This window comes from Balaenoptera musculus, chromosome 18, assembly GCF_009873245.2.
Source record: "Balaenoptera musculus isolate JJ_BM4_2016_0621 chromosome 18, mBalMus1.pri.v3, whole genome shotgun sequence".
Lineage (NCBI taxonomy): Eukaryota > Metazoa > Chordata > Mammalia > Artiodactyla > Balaenopteridae > Balaenoptera > Balaenoptera musculus.
This window is the reverse complement of record NC_045802.1, coordinates 49,486,127-49,506,779: the sequence shown is the minus strand read 5'-3', so window position 1 is coordinate 49,506,779 and position 20,653 is coordinate 49,486,127. Positions and strand designations below refer to the sequence as shown.

General features: G+C 40.6%; 1 protein-coding gene across 8 annotated transcripts in view; it reads right to left on the bottom strand.

Annotated features, from left to right (window-relative positions):
- Window positions 1–4,027: 4,027 nt before the first annotated feature.
- LMO7 (LIM domain 7) overlaps window positions 4,028–20,653 on the bottom strand; it is a 196,371-nt gene continuing 179,745 nt past the window's right edge. For all 8 annotated transcript variants that reach the window (XM_036832020.1, XM_036832025.1, XM_036832027.1 and 5 more), the window contains 10 exons: window positions 20,137–20,241; window positions 19,046–19,138; window positions 18,358–18,629; window positions 17,390–17,455; window positions 15,224–15,276; window positions 12,566–12,779; window positions 9,407–9,685; window positions 7,368–7,476; window positions 6,155–6,257; window positions 4,028–4,789 (listed from right to left, as the gene is read on the bottom strand). In XM_036832020.1, the coding sequence (XP_036687915.1) occupies window positions 4,767–4,789; window positions 6,155–6,257; window positions 7,368–7,476; window positions 9,407–9,685; window positions 12,566–12,779; window positions 15,224–15,276; window positions 17,390–17,455; window positions 18,358–18,629; window positions 19,046–19,138; window positions 20,137–20,241 (1,317 nt within the window). In that variant the 3' untranslated portion in view covers window positions 4,028–4,766. The remainder of the gene's footprint in view (window positions 4,790–6,154; window positions 6,258–7,367; window positions 7,477–9,406; window positions 9,686–12,565; window positions 12,780–15,223; window positions 15,277–17,389; window positions 17,456–18,357; window positions 18,630–19,045; window positions 19,139–20,136; window positions 20,242–20,653) is intronic.

Here is a 20,653-nt window from a genome sequence, read left to right as displayed (position 1 = left end):
ACGAAGCCCATGCACCACAGCTACTGAGCCTGCGCTCCAGAGCCCGCGAGCCACAACTACTGAGCCCGCGAGCCACAGCTACTGAAGCCGGTGTGCCTAGAGCCCGTGCTCCGCAACGAGAGAAGCCACCGTAAGGAGAAGCACGCACACCACAACAAGAGTAGCCCCTGCTCACCGTAACTAGAGAAAGCCTGTGCGCAGCAATGAAGACCCAACGCAGCCAAAAATTAATTAATTAATTTAAAAAATATATGGCACCTAGACGGCAATTTCTGACTTGGCCTCTCCCTGCTTCCCACAAAGCATACATGGAGACATTGAAAGTGATGAAAAGCCTTAACACTGAGATCTACCACTGGCAATGCTAGACTCCGGGGGGTGGAAGGGTACAGAATTTCAATCAACTACCATGAAACTCAACTGTGAATCATAATTTAAGGACCAAAGCTTGTCTGTAGCTTGAAGTGAGGCAGAGCGACCAAGTCCGGGGCCTCAGCCGAGAGACCCAAAGTTTGCGTCTCACAACACGGCAGAACAGAACCCAGCTGGCTGTCTCTGCCTCTGGAAGCAGCCAGTGCACTCTAACCCCAGTACCTCTGTTTCCAGGACATTCTGAGAGTCCCCAAAACTACAGGGCAAGTGGTAAAGGGGAAGCAGCACATGCGTCAACGGAACTCACTCACAACACACTGGGAAGTGCAGCTCTGATTCCTAACATATCATGGGGGAGGGTACGGACAGAACGTGGCCTGGAGATGGCTTTCCAAGCTCTCCCTCAGTTCATCTCACTGGGTAAATAGACAACACATCACGACATTCAGAGGTTGCTAGGCACTGGAAATTGGGCTGGGTACTGTGTAGTACGTGAAAGACCCCTCCAACTGAACATCTGAGGTGCTCAATCCACCAACACCAAAATGTACATGATCTCCAGTCATCAACTGGGTTCTCATCTTACTGCATCTCTGGGTAGCCTTTGACACAGCAGGTCCCTTCCGCCTTGAAATACGCTCTTGACTTGATTTCCAGAACACCAGTGTGTGGGTTCTTCTCCTGCCTCTGCATCTCTGATCTCCAATGCTGGAGGACCCCAGGAATTGGTCCTTCTGAGATATTCTTTGCTCTAATTAGTCAGAATCCAGGTGATGTCCTCTTGATTCTCAGTTTAAATTCCATCTATATACTGATGACCCTACACTTACATCTCCAGCCTGGACTTCTGCCTTGAACTCCAGATTTGCACAGCCAGCTGCCCACTCGACACTGTCATTTAGTTTATCTAATACACTGTTCAGACCTCACCATGTTTAAAAACCAAACTCTGATCTCCCTGCCCCACCAACCCCAACTGGGCTCCACCTACCACCTTATCCATTTTAGAAAGTGGTGGTTCCACGTTCAGCTCAAGACAACACTTGAGACTTGGACTCTTCCCTTTCTCTTATGCTACATCCAATCCATCACCAAATTCTGTCACTTCATCTTCGAGATACATATGCACACTGTATAATCTGCCAACTCCTCGTCACCTCCCCTGCTCCCGCCCCGTTGAAGTGAACATCTTTTGCCTGGACAATTTCAATAGATTCCGAACTCGCCTCCCTGCTTTTACCTTTACTCTTCTGCAACCTATTGTTTATGTGGTGGTCTGCAGTCATTTTAAAACATAAGTCAGTTCATTTCACTCCTCAGCTCAACCCTCCAATGTCTCTGTCCTGCTCAGCAGACCCGCGTCCCCCTCCCCACACCTTGCTCATATCACTCTCACTTGATCCGTCCCAACCACATGGTCGCTTCCTGAGCACACCAAATATTCTCCTGCCTCAAGACTCTTGAACTTGCTTTCTCTATATCCAGAATGCATTCCCCTCAGATATCTGTAAGGTTTGCTCCCTCAATCCTTCAGGCTTTGGCTCAAATATCAGAGAGGCTGTCTCTACAACCCATATAAAAAGGCATCACGGAACTTTCATTTCCAACACTCATGGGGCCTCCTTGCCCTGCTCATTTGTTCTTCAACGCCTTTATCTCCACATGCATGTTACATCTTATTGCATTTGTCATTGTCTCCCCCAACTAGAAATCTAAGCCCAGAGACAAGACTTTGTATTTCTTCATTGCACTATCTACAGTGCCTAAAACTGTGCCTGGCACATACCGTTTGAATAAAGAATGTTGAATGACTGAATCTTTCCTTGTTCCTAAATGAAGTTACAAATTCTCATGGGCATATACAAAGGTGCTATAACACCAGTGTCTTAGAAGAAAATCTCTGAAAGTTGTCCTAACAACTTGTACTAACAAAATTATTAACACTTAACAAGATAATATGAGAGATGAGGAAAAAAGTCGTAAGAATGTACAGAGAAGAAAAAAAACAGTATACAAGGTTAAGATGAAAAGACAAAGGATTTAGATGAAAAGGAGTACTGATCAGTAAAGATGTTGGATGAGAAAACTAAAACTGTGAGGTAAGAATTAAAGCTTGTGCTAGAGGCAGGAACAAGCAGAATTAACAAGACAGAAATTGAAGCAGTGGTTTATTAATTTATTCAGCTACTGCATACTGAGGGCTACTATATGTCAGGCAGAGAACAAGGCAACGGAAACTCCTTTTGGTGAACATGCATTGAGATGAACAAGCCTGTGTGGTGCTAGTGGGAGTCTAAGTTGGTAGCATCTTTCTGGAAACCACTGTGGTAATATGTATCATGACGGCCCTAAGATACATAACCTCTGAGCCAATAATCTCATGTCTATGAAAATAATATAAACAAATAGATATGATCATGGAGAGTCCATCACAGACTTTATACTAGAAATATATGCATACATACAGTATATATAACCATGTTATATATATCACAGGGAGCTCAGCTCGGTGCTCTGTGGTGACCTAGATGGGGGAGGGAGGGAAGGGGGGAGGGAGGTCCAAGAGGGAGGGTATACAGGTATACATATAGCTGACTCACTTCATTGTACAGCAGAAACTAACACAACATTGTAAAGCAATTTTACTCCAATAAAAAATAAAAATAATGGGGAAAAAATAAAAGTAATTGTTACATCACTTTAAAAAAAATAAAATCTATTTGTTTAAAAAAAGTGTTAAATATTAGAAACAATTGAGATGCACGCAGTAGAGGAACTATCAGATAAGTATTAACAGCACCAAACAATGGAGCATTGTGCAACGATTAATAAAAATAAATAGAAATGGTTTTAAGAACATGGAAAAATTCACAGGCCAATGTTAACTAGGAACACAGGATAAATAACTATGTACGGATTGAGTTTAAACACAGAGCTCTTGTCTTTGAAGTTTGGAATTGAGAATTATATTCCTTACGCTTTAGGTACTTGATAAATTTTCATCAAAAAACACACATTACTCTAATAATCAGAAATAAAGAATACTAAACAAAAATAAAAACTGGAACTAAATTTTTTATTTTCTCCCACATTACAGCTTCTTATATATTTCTAACCTATCCCAGTACAGTTCTCATATCCTAGAATTAACCACTCCAGTTTCCTTGTTATAAAGGATTCAAGCAAGTTTATATTTTTGCTCAAAACATGCTAAAGTCTTGCGTTCTTGCACTCTCACTCCAGATTTCTAAAACATTATAGATTTTTTTATCCTACAGATTTTCTAAACTTATCACTGAGGAAGCAAAAGAATATGTAAAGATTCTATGTAAATCATCCAACAATTCACCATTCACTTCACCTCTCACCATAAAAACGTATTGCATTCGAAAACAACTTTCCATCAAAAATAAAGTTTCCTGTTAAAATTTTTCAGGAAAAACAATATCACGATTGCAGTCATAGTTTCATAGGTATATACACATGTCAAAACCTGTCACTGTACAGTTTAAATATGTGCATTTTATTGTATGTCAATTTATACCTCAGTAAAGATGCTAAATAAAACATAGTATCGAGAAAAGCCACCCACTGAAACATAATTAAAAGGCTTGGAAGAGAGACAAACAGAGACACACACAGAAGAAAACCACTCTTTAAATGCATCAGCAAGTTTATTTACAAATGCAGTTGAACAGAAAGGCTCACTAGTTTCTGGAGAAAACTTCTGGCATACAAACCATGATGATTTTCCATGAATGAAAAGAAGCAATTTCTATTGGGAATTGCTTAGTGACAATTCTGGTGAAGAAAATAGAGCTCCCCTCATCAAGCAAATAAAATGTCATATAAGCTAAAAAAAAATTTAATAATATTACATAAATGAAAAGAAGGATATAGAAAGCAAATTTGGGGGTGGATTTTAGTGAAATTTTCCGTATGGTTCTGCATTAATTTAGAATACATTATAATAAACAGAGCAAATGCAATTACATATTTATATTAACTATTTCAAATGTTTCCAAAACTTAAAAAAAAAAAAAAACAATAAAATAACCCTCCTCAAAACACCACTAGAAAGTCAAACTAGATCATTATCAGCATCAAAAAAATATTTTGAAGTTCTTATTTTTCCCTTGTGCTTTTATAATGCTGAATTCAAAAAGGAAATACTGCACTTTTCCCCACACGTAATTACCTTCTTATAAATAAACAACAAAAATACAGGTTCTACCAAGACTATAATGCTCTGATGTAATCTAAAGAGGCCAGAAAAAGTATTATTCTTTTTAAAAAAGAGAGCAAAAGGACATACAACATATATTTATAGCTCTATATCAGCAGCAAACACCTCTTCTTCTATCTGCAACAGTGCTTTCGTGTGGAGGCTTACATCACATGGCGGTTGGCCGTCCAGCTGATCAGGCAAGGAGAGAAGAAAGAAAAGTGCTTAGATTCAGAAACACTTGAATATCGCCACCTGGGATACATAGCAGGAATCGCTCAGAGAATGACCCCATGAGGTAGAAAGACTTATCCTGTTACTCACTTAGGATAAAGCTGGGCAAACCACACCTCTGGGTTCTACAAGTCTTTCTTTGCAAAAATGGAGTAAAAATTAACTGCTGATATAGAAACAAGTTACACTCAACTCTCTATTATTTGTACTGGAGGAGAGAAAAGGCATGGGCAATTTTTCCATGATGATTCCAAAAATCAATTATATTTGGCTTTGGAATTTTGACTAAAGAGAGAAAAGCTCACACACATACACACACTGCCCCCCCATTCCATGCCCAGCCTTGACACTCTCCAACCTCAATGCTGGCATCCAGGAAAGGCCTGGACCAACAGGGTGAGAAGGCTCAAATCACGGTGACAGATAAGAGAGAGTTGACTGGGCTGAAGCCATTTCCAAAGCACTCTTCACATAAAGGCCATATAAATACCTCAGAGCTCAAAAGCATATGGTTTGGCTGATACCACTTGTAACAAACACCCTTTCACAATAAGGAAGAAACACATGTTACCAGCATCAAGGCTCAAAATATAAAAAGGAGGAATGGTTGTCTTTATGTAGCTATAAACGATATGCAATCTACTTACGCTATCCTATGTTTATAACACACTTAGAGGCAAAAACATGCTTAGACACAGAATAGCACGTGAAGTTTTTGAAAAACTCAATTTTTCCAAAAATGACACTGAAACACTATGTCGTCAGAATTAATGCTCTCCTTTTAAATTATTGTATAACTTGATAGCATATGATTATAGAGTAACAAAGCATACACTGACTATTTTTTATTACCTTTTTAAACCACAGTTTTTAAAGTTGATCATATTCTAAATCACATAATCAGACCCCATTGGTAAATACTAGAAATCAGCTAAAATGATGAGAGTTTCTTAGCCAAGAAACTGATGAGAGTCTATACAGAAGATTCATTTTAACTGTCGGTCTTGGTTGATTTGTATGCTTGAGTCATCAGAAGTTTCTGCATACTCTGAGCAGACTGCACAGCACACCGTTCTGACTCCAGCACGCATCTCTCTCTGGTTCCTTGGTCCTACACCCACCCTCGTGTGGCTGGAATCCTGAGCACTGACCCACTGACCGGCTCACCGGACCCTCTTTGAAGGGGATACTCTGAGATTCCTAAAGCCTGGAGCTCTGGGGCAGGGAGCTTGAAGGGGAGCTGGTGGTAGGTTCAGGGAAATGCATGGGAACCCGTGGTCTCCGTAAAAGACAAGAAATTTTCTCCCTGATTTGCTCTCTTACATTTGAATCTGAGATAGCAGTCGTTGCAATACAGTTGGTTGTTTCGGATTCTGACTTCGGCTCCTGAGGAAGAGCCTCCGAGGTCACGATCACAGGCCACACACTGGGAGACAAACAAAAAAAGCAAAAACAGGAAACGTCCACGCTTAGCTCAAGAAAGCTTGGGGCACTCCCAGAAAAAAAAAAAAAATTGAGCAAAATGCAGCTTCTAAGCTCTTAGATACATTTCAGCAAAGGAAAAAAAAAAAAAAAAGGCCAAAAGATAATTAGATTAAAAGGAAGCCTGCCAGATGAGACATTAAAGAATTCATAAAGCCAATTTTAAGAGCCAAGATATCACTCTAAATATACCAAAAGAATAGAGATGATTCGTTGATTGGTTTAAAGAAATTGCGTCTTCCTTTCTCCCAGGGGAATGGAGAGGATAAAGCACCACAGGAAGGAACGGGTGAAGGGCACCAAGACTGGGTTTCTGGCTCTCTGCCCTGGGGTGGGTCACCCCAGGCATTCACCCCAGCACCAATTCGGTGAGGTTCACTCATGGTTCTTTCCCTTCAAGGCTGGGTATTTTGGTTCCATGTGCTCAAACACTAATAATTTTAACTCATTCTGCTATGCCTAGGAACAACCCAAGCCAGAGAGAGACAAGCTTAAACAAGCTGAGCTCTGCAGGACTCCAGGATCAACCACCGGAATTTCTCTCTCTGGCCCAACGCAAGTTCAAGAATCAAACAGATGTGTCTCTGAAGACAGATACTGCAAAATAAGGTAGTCATAGAGCCCTACTTCTTTCTTATGTGCAAGAACCCCTTAGGTGCAAGCAGACTGTGCAACTGTAAAAATACATTGTTTTTCCTTTCATACTCTCCCTATTCAAAGTTAGGCTTTGGACACTGTTATAATTCATGTCCCCATGCTGTTAATAACCGTGGCAGCATGTCAGAGAAAGCATTTACGCACTGTAAATTTTACTTATAGAATCTTAGATTGGAAATAGGAAGTGCATAGTGCTTCCGGCTTTAATTTTTGAAGCCAGGTTCAAGGTTTGAGAACCTAGTAGCAGTAGCAGGCCATTTGTGATTCAAAGTGCAGCACAGACCGACAGAGGCAGCACCCAGCTCGTTAGTGGCAGGTCCACACCCAGCGCTGCAAGAAGCCATGCTCTCTCCAAGCAAAGCGATGCGGGCCTGCAGGCTGTTTGGCTCAGTCTCACCTTAAAACAATGCAAATGATAACAAAGACCCAGGGACTCGATGATCATGGCGGCTCCTTTGCCCAGAATGTTATGACAATAGGAGCACACGCGCTTCCCACTGACCGACCTAGACGTAGAACAAGAATGGAAGGGTGGCTTTCATCCGAGTAGCTCAAAGCTCTTATCTAAAAATCACACTCTGGTATTAACGTGAATCATAGTTTACGAAACTATTTTATATACCTGTGGCAGGAAAACTTTCACCAGCCAACCAAAGTATGCCTTGATTATACTGTACCTTGATGGATGTCCACGATGGCGCCGGAACCCTTGACATCAAGTCACATACATGAACGATTTCTGTGTAATCAATCCATTCTGCCCTTCGCGATGCTATCGCCCTCAGACCACATCTGTACTCGGCAACAGTCCCCCCTCCTCTAATGCAGCCGACATCATATTGCCAGGTAAACCCACCAAGGCACAGCTCTAATCATGTCTTCTGCTCATCGAACACTGAAAGAGCAGCCCCAGCTTCCGAGAGGTGTTGCAAGTCTATTCAACCTACCGCCTCAACCTTATTTTCTCAACCTCTTTCTCATTCACCCGATATTCTAGGTAAACAGAAGTATCAGTGCTTTCCTGACTGTGCCTCTGGCTTACAGGACTGCCTCTGTGGAGAATGGCATGAAAACTGCCCTACAGCTACCATTTAGATAGGTAAGGCAAGTTTCTACTTTGCTTTGTTTACAAGGCTTATCTCTTCTCCCAGGCTGAAAGGTGAAGGCTACTTCTTATCTTTGCATCCCACTGGAACGGCACAGCACTTCAGTGACATTGGAAAGGGCAAAGCTGTTGAGTGCCTCACGTTAGAGCACCACGTGCTCTAGATAGAGACCTTTTCAGGGCAGAGAAGTCCACAGCCCCGTCTCCTTTCTGCTTTCCGAGGGCAGGGTTCTCAGTAAGGAAACAGGTACTCTCTCTCTCCTCTGGCTTCCCCCCACCCTGCAGTCCCCTATCTTCCCTCCAAATTTACCAAAAATCCTCATCTCTTCTTCTCTTTTTTTTTTTTCTTCTTCTCTTAATTTAAGCTCCCTGATACATATTTTATAAATCCTGGCACAAGCAACATTTTAGCTAGATAAAAATATCTTCTCTGAACGAAATCCTTTAGTTGATAGCTTAAAAAAAAAATCCTAATATTAATCATTGTGTTTCTACTTTTCAGTATTTCAATAGCGATGAAAAGTAGCATAGGCCAGTAGAACTCCCTTCAGGTCTCAACAGAAACACTGCTGTATGTGGCTTCGTGAAGCATCAGTGATCTGTGGAGAAGCTACACAGATATAACACCCCAACACATGTTGATAATCTGAGCTTTAACCCATACCAAAAGGCAAGTGTCAAGACCCACCATTATAACTCTCACACATTTCCCGCAGCATATGACCTGCAGAATTCAGTTGATGTAGTCTGAGCAAGATGTTGGAAAACCACATAAGAGACAATCAATGGCTTTGGAAATCAAAAACCCAAAATGCCATATCTAACTTAAGAATTTTTTAAGCCAGCTTGTTCAAAGTTCCACAGACGATGGGTCTGGGTTATAATGCTTTCCTTTTATACTCAGTTCCTATAAAATGATTTTATATTACAGTCTCATCAAAACAGTCAAACATTTTACAATACTGCTTTTACTCATCAATTTGTCATGCATTCTTGAGCTACTGTATATTTTTATGATCCCACAGTGACAACTGTTCAGGTCCGTCTGCATCTAAGACACTGACCACAGGCCCAAGTAAACGAGGCAGTGGCAATGAAGTAAACATTTTAAAGGCCTCCAATGGCTTCACAAGACATCCATAAATGCTCTTGGGTTGGCATAGAAAGATAGCAAGGAACTGATTTGGGAAAGGAACACTGAATCTGACACACTCAAAAAGGCTTGTTTTTCTTTTTTCATTGGAAAGCTTGGACAAGATTTTGGGAAATTTTTAATGAAATACTACCCCTTGGGACGAAGGGAAGAAGAGGGAAAATCCAAAGGGCCTCACCTGTTGCGTGGCTGGCAGCTTGGCTGCGGAACCGCAGGGGAAGGGCTGCGCGGTATGGGGGACGGGGCGGTGGTCTTCCCGGAACCCGCCGAGGGAAGGGGTACGCTGGAGGAGGGGTTCCGCATGTAGGCACGGTTCGATGTGGACAGCAGCTGAGGTGGAGGGCGACTGCAGTCTTGGACAGAGGAAGTGGCATAGACTCCTGAAGGCTGGTTGAGCCAAGGGGACTGTCGCCAAGAACTGGCTCTTGGGGAATCCAGGTTATCTAGAGATTCACCTCTGAAACACGGAAAGGGTTCATCCAAGTTATATAACACATTCACCTAGAAATCCACTTAACACCATTACAGTCATTAAAATATCCATGTATTTTATAAGCAGGTACGAATCTAACAAGGCCAGTTACATATAAAATTACCTTTAACAGCTAAAGTTCCTTTTCATCAACGGCATCATGATGTTTCATATTCAATTAATCTTCATTTATTTTTTTTTAATTTTTAAAATTTTTATTGGAGTAGAGTTGCTTTACAATGTTGTGTTAGTTTCTACTGTACAGCATGTGAATCAGCTATACGTATGCATATATCCCCTCTTTTCTGGATTTCCTTCCCATTTAGGTCACTACAGAGCATTAAGTAGAGTTCCCCATGCTCTACAGTAGGTTCTCATTAGTTATCTATTTTATACACAGTATCAATAGTGTTTATATGTCAATCTTAATCTCCCAATTCATTCCACCCCCCTTCCCCTTTGGTATCCATATGTTTGTTCTCTATGTCTGTGTCCCTATTTCTGCTTTGTAAATAAGATCGTTATGTACTTGACATTAATTCTGATCTACAAAGATTGACTCCAAATTATGAGGGTTTTTTCCTACCTGGTCAATTTTGTTGTTATTACTTTTAAAACTTTCTCTCTTATCCCAAGTTTGAAATATGTATTTTTTTCAAATTATAAAAGTATTGTATCATCATGATGAGAAAGACGCAAGCAATACGGCAGGGTATATACACTTTTACCTAAAATTTACCTGCCCTAATCCCCAGAGGTAACCACTGTTAACTGTGTATCCTTCTAGACTTCTTCCTCACACATGCAAGTACATATTTACATACATATACAAATTTACATATGTACATATAACCATGTCTATATACATATGTAATGTGTTCACATGTTTACCATGCCTAAACAAATGGGATTATTCTACAACTCATATTCTTCATAACTTGCTTTATTCCATGTAATATACATTTTCTTAGAACTATCTTCATGTCAGTTCAGGTGATAGAAGGTACTTTGGTGGCCCCCAGTGGATCATCTTCCTGGTATCCACATCCTTGTGTGGTCCCCTCCCACTGATTCTGGGCTTAGCCATGTGACGTGTTGGTCAATGGGACATTACCAAACATGAGACAAATGGAGGTTTGATAAGCACTTGCACATTAGGGCTTATACCTCTTGCAAGGTTTCCTCTTTAAATCCAGGTGCCAGGTTATGAGGCAACCCAAGCAGCTATGTGTGGAGGCCTATTTGGAGAACAGCAGCTCCCAACCAATAGCTCCAGCTGAGCTCTCAGTGGAGTATCAGAGGTGAGCAAGTTATAGCCCACTGCCAGGATACGTAAAATGCATGAGCTAAGGGTATTTTATCTTTTCAAACAGTCATTAAAAAAAACAACAACAAAAAATACATGACGCAGACTTGGGTGGCCTACCAAGCCTAAATTATTTACAATCTGGTCCTGCATGCAAAAAAATTTGCCAAGCCCAGCTCTCAATGACTACAGCTGCCAAGCGCCCCAACCAATACCATGCAAAGACCTGCCCAGCCAACTCTCAGAATTTTGAGAGTAGTGAATTGTTATTTTAACCCACTCACTGTTGAGGTGGTATATTATAGAGCGATGTCTCTTTCATTCTTTAATAGTTGTATAGTATTCTACTTATCAGGGTGCCACTATTTATTTAATGAGCACTAAGTACACTCTTATTTGTAGATATTCTGATTATTTCTCTTTTTTGCTACTGCCAATACTATTTAAGTGTACATCCTTTGAGATATCTTTGCATACTTATCCAAATATATCCAGAAGATAAAGTGCCAGAAACTAAACTGCTCACGGGGTATACGCAAAAACTTTTGCTTAATAAACACTGAAAAAACTGCCCACCCAGTTGGGAACAAGAATTCCTGTTTCCTTATACAATTGTCAATACTAGATTTAATCAATACTAGATTCAATCAATACTAGATTTAATTTAATTTAATCAATACTAGATTTAATCAACCTTTTAACTCTACAAATCCCACGAGGCATACCACTGTTGTTTTAGGAGAAGTGTTGATCTGTCATATGCTTACTGACTTTGTTTCTTTTTCTATGAACTATCTGTTCATATCACTTGTCTATGTTTCTATAAAGTTGTCAGGGTTTATTTACTGATTTTCAAGAGTTACTTTTACATTGAGGTAATTAGCCCTTTGTCTGTAATGTGTTGTCAGTAATTTTCCTCAGTTTGCCAGCTGTGGAAATACTAAATAAAAGTAGCTTCAGTATTCACTTACCCAAGATACATCTGTTTAGTTCATCCTCTCATCTCCAATTAATTTATATCTCTGTATTTTCCTTAAAGTTACAAAAATTAGGTGTCCACACTTTGTGAACACTACTTTCATGATTCCAATCTAACCATTATCTCATTATAAACAGAGGTTTAATTTTTTTTTTTTTTTTTTGGTTCAGCATCCAAGGAAGCACTAAGAGCCACATCAATTATTTAAGTACCTGAATCACACATCAGAGCTCCACATGCAGCCTGGCAACCTATTAGCCGTGTGGTTTTGTCCGAGTGCATTCCTTGCTCTAGTCACAGCTTCTTCGTATGGAAAAGCAGAATTACTATCCCTGCCTCAAGACATTCTTTCCAGATTAAGTGAGATGATGTAGACAAAGCACCTGGCACATGTTTGGCACTAATCAGTGCTCCGTGACAAGTGCCCAATGACATCTGCTCTCCTTCTCTTTCCCCCACTAAATCTTACATAAGAAAAGAAATGATGACATCTCTTCTGTCCAAAGCAGCCAGCACGTCTAGAAATTAAATATCTGCCCCTCAGTACAGAAGGAGAAATAATTCCGAAGATGTCTCACACCTTCTCATAATCCCAGGCAGACAAATAGGCTCTTTATTGACACTGGAACTGCGCTGTCGGATCCAGCTGTTGTCATCATAAAGGGATGTTCTCTTCCTCATTTCTTGAAGGATTTGTTGTCTCTCCAACGCTGCTCCTGATGGGACTTGTTCCTTCTTGGAGCTTTTCTGCGATGAGCTACTGCTCCCAGGTCGGTCTAAATATCTATTGCTTCCTAAATTAAAAACATCAAAAGCTCTGGGATTAGCACATTCAAAATAGGGATAGTGGATAAATCTCCAAATACAGTGGAGCAAAAAAAAAAAAAAAAAGTGACATTGGGCACATATGCTCACATTATCAATTCTCAATGAGACTGCTGCCTCGGAACATAAAGGAACAGTCTCCTGTCCCTAGAAATTCCAATTCCACACCCAGAGGCATACCATAGGGTTGCCTAAAAAGGAAACAACCAGCCTTGATTTCAGCAGTATTACATTACAAACTGCTCATCTAGAAAGTTTCTCTTCCACTGTATCCTTCCTTCCTAAATTAAAATCAGTCAAGCACCTGCTCACTGAATGTTTGCTGTGACAACTCTGCAAGGGAACGGGCACTCTATTCTTTCAAAAAACGTACACTCCCCCTGGGGAGAGAGCGAAGACATAAACGCATGCATCTCCAGCTAACATGGCTCGAGTCTTCATGGTATAAGTCACAGAATAAGTCATGACCAAACCATAGGAATGAGAGCATATTCAATGACCGAAATGGCTTTTGTGAAATTGAAAAATAGCCAAGTAATCCAAATGATAACCAAGGAATGTTACCAGACTTGTATCTCCTGTAAAGGAACTGACAGAACTATAATTTGGATGTTGAATTGATGAATGACAATTAAGTCAGGTTTTATCCTGAAGGCTTTGTCTCCTTGGATTTGCTGATTAATTCCTGATATGGGTAAAACATCCATAACTTTGATGTATCCACCCCATCTTAATTTGGATTAGAAAATTTCATCTAAGGATTTATTTTCATTTGCTCTCCAGATTCACTGCTATTGTCTTTCTTTCAAAATTCATTCTGCCTTAGTTCATCTTCCAGTAAACAATGAACAAGGCCACCAAAGGTTTCTTATACACACCTATGTTTACACTGGTGTATGCACACAGCTTATCAATTTGGTCAGATTTGGAATCTCTATTTTAAAGATGCCTTACTGGCATAGCCAAGTTTTTCAATAAAATATTTAATAACATCTACCGTGTGCTATACAAGAGCTTACAGTTAATAAAGGGGAGAAAACATACATAGAAAAATAGCCAGATTAATAACATTAGTCACAAATATTAACAAAACTATTTCTGAGTGTCACACTTGTTATTACTAACAGGTCCCGTGTTTACGTTCAAGAGAGAATATGATCACTTCAGGTTAAAAAGGTTTCATGGCAGATTCAAGTACCTAAACTTTAATTTTAATGGTGGCTTAGGGGCACATTCAGGGGAGAAGAAACTGGAAATCCAAACAGGCGAGAGCAGAGGAACCAGATCAGAAAGCATCTGATACGTTAGAAGATGAGAGAGAGAACAATTTAGTTATAGTTAAGGGCCCCTAATGGGGAAAACAGCAAAATAGGCTGAAAAGTTAAACTAGGACCAGACGATGGAAGGTCCTCTGCGTTAAGGGAAAAGGGGTGATTACAGACTATTAGAAACTGTAAATTCTACAAGCTTTAACCAGAGCTGCCATCAGACCACTGGCGCCTGTGGATGTTGTTTTGTTCACAGAGGGCTGTAAATTTTTTTTTTTAACATCTTTATTGGAGTATAATTGCTTTACAATGGTGCGTTAGAGGCTTTTTTAAATTCCTTGTCAAACACTTAAAAGACAACATAAAAATCCAGACTTTTTTTTTTTTTAACTTCTATTTTACAACAGAAAGAGTTGGCAATCACAGGTTTCTATCTTCCCATGTGGCAGTGACAAGCTGGAACCAGGGAGTGGCTGTCCACTTAAACAGGCGTGTCCCCCAAGTTCACCTCAATCTTCATCTGGATCTTCATTCATTTACATAACTGACCAGCACCCTACTTACTCAAAGCCTGGTAGGCAAACCCTGCTTAAAATGGGGTTTTCAATAGTTTTCTTTCCTTAGTGACATAACCTCAGTTAACATGTGTTCCTAGAAATACACTTTATACTAAAAATATCAGGCTCCAAATTGTTTTTGCCAAGTTAGTAAAATCATCATTTTGAATTTTTTGAATCTTGTCATTTAAATGTCCAATTTCAGGTTTACATGCAATTTCAGGTTTATATACCAATTTCCCTGGTACTCTGCAGAAAACTTTTCTGTCCCAATTCTTTGGAGGCAAGATGAAATCCACTATACAAAATCATATCAGCATCACTTTGCAAAATTTCCACAGATTTCCTTAGCTATTTATAATCATTTTAATCTTGCAGTACTCCCTCCATCATAAAATAAAGCCAAAATAAGCACAAGATAATTTTGTTCTTATACACAAATGGGAAGGGGTGCTAAAAATTTGTAGTATTTTAAATATGTAATCTTAATCAACCTGAAGTATCTTGACCTTCAAAATACTGATCATAGGGTGTGATAGCATAACTAAGCAACTGCGCTGAAGAATTCTGAAAAAAATTCACATTTACCATTTTTATTTGCGGGGTAATCATCCAGTTCAGTAGTGGATCTGGATTTATTCCTAAAACACAGAACAGATTACATACATCTCATTAAGAACATCCTTTTCATATTTATGAAGTAAGAACCCCCAAAAGATTACTTTTTAAAGGAGCTGATTTATTTCCCACGTCTGTTGAGAGCCATATTTATTTTCATACCAAGGCATTTTTCATGTTGCACAAACTAGCAGAAAACAAGACATCTCTAAAGAGAAAAGAGCTTGATGCTAGAAACAGAAGCATGTGAAAATCCTCTCCAGTTTGATGTCAGTTAAAGCCTATGATTTTTGGACCAGCTTGAATACTTTGACTCTCTTCTCTTCCAGACATCAACCTTACCAGGCTGGACAAAGCATCTGTCATCAGATCACCTAACATCAGACTGTCAGCACTTCCTTCATGCTGCCCGAGGGTCAAGAAGTCATCTTTGGGGGCATTAGGGTCCTACTCTGAAACAGCAACTCACCAAATGTTATCCTAGCATTCCAAACAGGTACTGGAGCACACTGGTATAGGCAACTTCTGAAAAGGCCTGACTTTGTAATGATAAACCTTGGGTCCATATACCAATACATGCTAATCTCTTTCTCACTCTCCTAGGTACAATAACTTCAAATACTAGTAATAATAATGAATAATAATATATTATATAATATACATTGTCATACATAGGTATATGCAGATGTTCATAATACATCAATACAACATATAATTATGTGTAACACACAATATATCACAACTGTTAGCAACATCCATGAATGGTTTCATTTGTATTAACATAGAAGAAAATACTTTTAATGCATGATGTCTACCTACACTCCTTAATGCCCCTAGGGCATGCTTTATCACAACTACCTATGAGTGTTTCATATTTTCCAGGATTCCTTAAGTTTCCTTTCCCTGAAATCTAATTATTTTCTCAAGGTAATGAGCTACATACATAAAGCTTATTTATATACATATATAAATAAATCATAGCTTTAAAAAAGAGAGATACACATTTTAATGATCTAAAGTTACCCAGAAACATTCACTATAAATAAGGTTATCCATCACTAGAATTTTTTGTCTAGCTTAATGTCAGCCCATTAGTACCTTTATGTATGTTGTTTTTCTTTTCCCTATCTACTCTGAGCCCTATTTAGTCATCCTGATTGCCTATAGATATGAGTCTTTCCTTATTTCTAAGGCAAACTTCCTAAAGGAGAAATTTTAGCTGTGAAAACACAAATTAATGGTCATACACTGGATATATATATAGACAGACTTTTCAGAAGTCCTTAGTGATTTCAAGAGTGCAAAGCATTTTTTGAATTCCTTTAAAATATTAAATTTAATGTTTTAGGAAATACATTACTTTTCAGGTATCTGAAATCCTATCTTCATTCCCTGAAACTGACTAGTAGTTCTAATCAAACTAAGAGAAAGGCTACAATTCTCATTTCAGATGTCCGCATGGAACTTCTGGCAAGCTTATGCCATTGCTTATAACTTCTTTAAAACAAAGCTTCAGGTAGATCGCAAAAATGAACACAAGTCTTATTCTGTGTCCATTCCCCTTGCACTGTGGCTCCTCCCACAAAGAGATAGGGTTTTTCTCCTCTCCGTGAACTTGGGCTGGCCTTGTGACTTTAGATAATAGAATGTGGCAGAAGCAATGGTGTACCAGGTCAGACCTTAGACTGCAAGGTGCCTCGCACACCTTCTCTCTTCAATTCTCTCTCTTTTCTCTGTCCAGCCACCACGTACAGAAGACTGCACTGGCTTGCTGGATGTTGAAAGACACATGGCTTAGTTGCTCTCATTGTCCCAGCCGACAGCCAGTCAACTCCCAAAAGCAGGATTGCTTAGTAAACTGGTGGTAGATGCACTAGGGACCCAATCAATTAAAAGAACCACCAATTGAGTTTAGTCTAAAGTGCTGACCCACGAAATCATAAGCCAAGTCACTAAGTTTAGGGGTAGTTGGTTGCACAGCAAAAGCCAGTTGATACAAAGATCAACCAGCAGGATATATTTGTATCCCACAAAAGAGGAGGCGCTAAAGCAGTCCTACAAAACATCTAGGCAAGACTTCAAATATTCTTCTGAAGCCAATTACTCCAACCAAATTACAATTAAAGTTCTACACACCTGTCACTAGGAAGCAAACCTGAAGATTCTTCTTCTCTCTTTGGTATGTCATAGGAATCAACAGGCCTAAAAGATGGAAAAAGAGTTTATGCTCAAAGTATTAGACTTTAATGCCTTCCCAGAGTTTAAGAAATGGATATCAAAGTAATGTTATTCCAGCCTCTTTATGAGAATGGTCTCTGAGTTGAAAACTAAACATACAGAAGTATTTCAATCCATCCCTACAGAAAACAGACCTACTACCTCCAACAGACATTTGCAATTCACTCATTCCACAAGCATACACTGAGTGCCTGCTATGTTCTGGTACTATTCCAGGGCTGGGCTACCGAAGTAAACAAAACAAACTTACTGGCCTCATAATACATTTTAGTGGAATGGGGCAGGTTAACAGACAAGCAAATAAATGCATAATGTAAAGCAGGCAAGTGCACACTACAGAGAAAGGGTTGGGGGAAGAGATGTGTTTCAGATGAGGTATTCTGGAAAGTCTGAGAAGGTGACATTGGAGCAGAGACTTAAAGAAAATGAGTAAGCCACACAAACACATGAGGGAAGTCTTCTCCAGGTACAGGGACTAGAAAATGCAAAAGTCCCGGGGCAGAGTAAGTCAGACATTTTCATGGAAGGAAAAGGAGGCCAGTGTGACTGTAAGCGACCAAGTGAGGGGAAGAGTGGTTGGAAGCCGGGTGGCCGAGAAGGCCGAGACGCACTTCATTCAAGCCATCGGGGCCACGGCGAGGACCCCGGATGATGTCCTCTAACGTGACAGGGAGCCATATGGGAACTCTGAGGAGGGAAGGAAGGGGACAGGATCACTGACAATGAAAAGGTTGTGTCGCCCTGCGTAGAGAGGATGGATGGTGGGGAGCGGGACGACCAGTTAGCTGTATCCATTCCCCGCTTCAGAGGCACCTAAGTCACATCAATTGGAAAAGCACACGTGCCCTTTGGCCGTGGGGACAGACCTTCTGTACTGGTATATTTTGATGGAAGTGTCCCTCTCTCTGTCCGCCTGGCGCTCCTGCTCATCTGCCTCTGCCTCTGCCTGGCGCCGCGTCTGCTCCTGCAGCTTCTTCCTTGGGTCCTCGTTCACACCTTTCTCTTGCTGCTGCCCCCTCGTTTCCTCCTCTGCCGGGGTTCCTTCCCTGTCAGGTGCCTTGGACTCTTCACCCCGGGTGGCCACAGCAGGCTCCCGTGTGGTCAGAGAAATGCTGTTTGAGTTTAGGACCATCAGCTCCTACGTGACCAGGGAGAAAAGAAACCCGTCTAAATCTGTGCATTTCTGTAATAGGCACAGATATGTCTATATTCGGTTTTAAATGACACGGATTGTAGTCGGCCCAGAATTCCACTTGAAATAAGGTTAAAAGTTTTTTCACTAACCAAAAATCACACATGGGTGGTGGAGCTGCAACACAGAACAGGAAGATGCACTTGGAGCCTACCGATAGGATTATTCAGTGATACAGTAGAGAAACTAGGAGAAAGGCTGAAACGTCAAAGTGAAATTCTGACACACCAGAGCCTGCTATTTTCAGAGATCTACATAGGTGAATGGGTGACAAAAGCTAGGTGAAACGGGGTAGCTTCCATTTTACAGCGAATTTCACCAACAAGGTAGAGAAGGAGGAAGAGGGCATGGGCCAACACTACCTCATTCAAGTACTTGGAATTCTCTCTCTCAGCCTCCTGCTTAGCCCTCTGCCACTCTTCCCTTAGTTTCTCCTGTTCACGTTGATATTTTTCCTACAAGATGAGATGGCATATTAATTAGTTAATAGGTTAATGATGTTAATCTCTCATTTGCATTTTGCCAGTTCTACCCTCTACCTCCATCTTTAAAGACAGAGATATTGGTTTAACCGATCAGATTGGCACCCCTAAAGTAGATAATAGCTTATACTGAGCTAAAAGGCAGACTTGGGAAAGGGCAGACATTCGGAATTGAACCCATATCCACTCTTTACTGTGGCTGTAATTCATCGAAGCCCCTAGCTAACTGGAAGGGGCACTGAATTACTCTGCAATGGACCAAGCACACAGTTTATGCAGGTGGAGGTCCTGACAAATCTCTACACCTCTCATGCATAAGAAAATCCATAAAACGATGGTGCCACATACTCTAAAAATATACAAAGGGTCTAATAAATAATTTTAAATAATTTAAATAATTTTAAAGGAGGACTCTGGAAATTTTCAAAATGGAAAAGTATTTCATAAAAAATGTGCTACAGGGGCTTCCCTGGTGGCGCAGTGGTTAAGAATATGCCTGCCAACGCAGGGGACACGGGTTCGAGCCCTGGTCCGGGCAGATCCCACATGCCGCGGAGCAACTAAGCCCGTGCGCCACAACTACTGAGCCTGCGCTCTAGAGCCCGCGAGCCACAACTACTGAGCCCACGTGCCACAACTACTGAAGCCCACGCACCTAGAGCCCGTGTTCTGCAACAAGAGAAGCCACTGCAATAAGAAGCCCGCGCACTGCGACGAAGAGTAGCCCCCGCTCGCCGCAACTAGAGAAAGCCCGCGCGCAGCAACAGAGACCTGACGCAGCCAAAAATAAATAAATAAATAAATAAATAAATTTATTTTTAAAAAATGTGCTACATATCAAAAGATTTGTTAATTAGGAGGTTATTGGCTTTTAATTTTTTTAAAGTTGCTTCTTAATGTAGGTTGACACTGAGCAGGAAAAGCTGTTGAAGCAAACTTTGCTCCTGCTGACCCGCACTACTCTGCTTTACCTGCAGCAGGCGGTCCTGCTCCTTCTGCCACCTCTCCTGCCGCTTCCTCTCCCCTTCCTGGTCCCACGCCCAGCGACTCGGGGCACTGATGGTCGGGACCGGAAGCTGCCGAGTCACAAGAGAACAGGTGCCAACAGAGAAGAATATGTTACCTCATTAAGTCACCTACTGAAGTACTTTTGCATACATAAATTATTCACATCACCCCTGGCCTACGCTGTACTAAAGGAGGGTGGACTTTATATATCAAAATAGGTCTCTTACACAAATGAACTTATCTATGAAACAGAAACAGAGACTCACAAACATGGCGTACAGACTCGTGGTTGCCAAGGGGGGGGGAAGGGGGCAAGGGGCAAGGGGCAGGGGAGGGTTGTATTGGGAGTTGGGGATTAGCAGATGCAAACTATTTTATATAGAATGGATAAACAACAAGGTCCCATTGTATAGCACAGGGAACTACTGATATATTCAATATCCTGTTATAAACCATAATGGAAAAAATACGAAAAAGAAT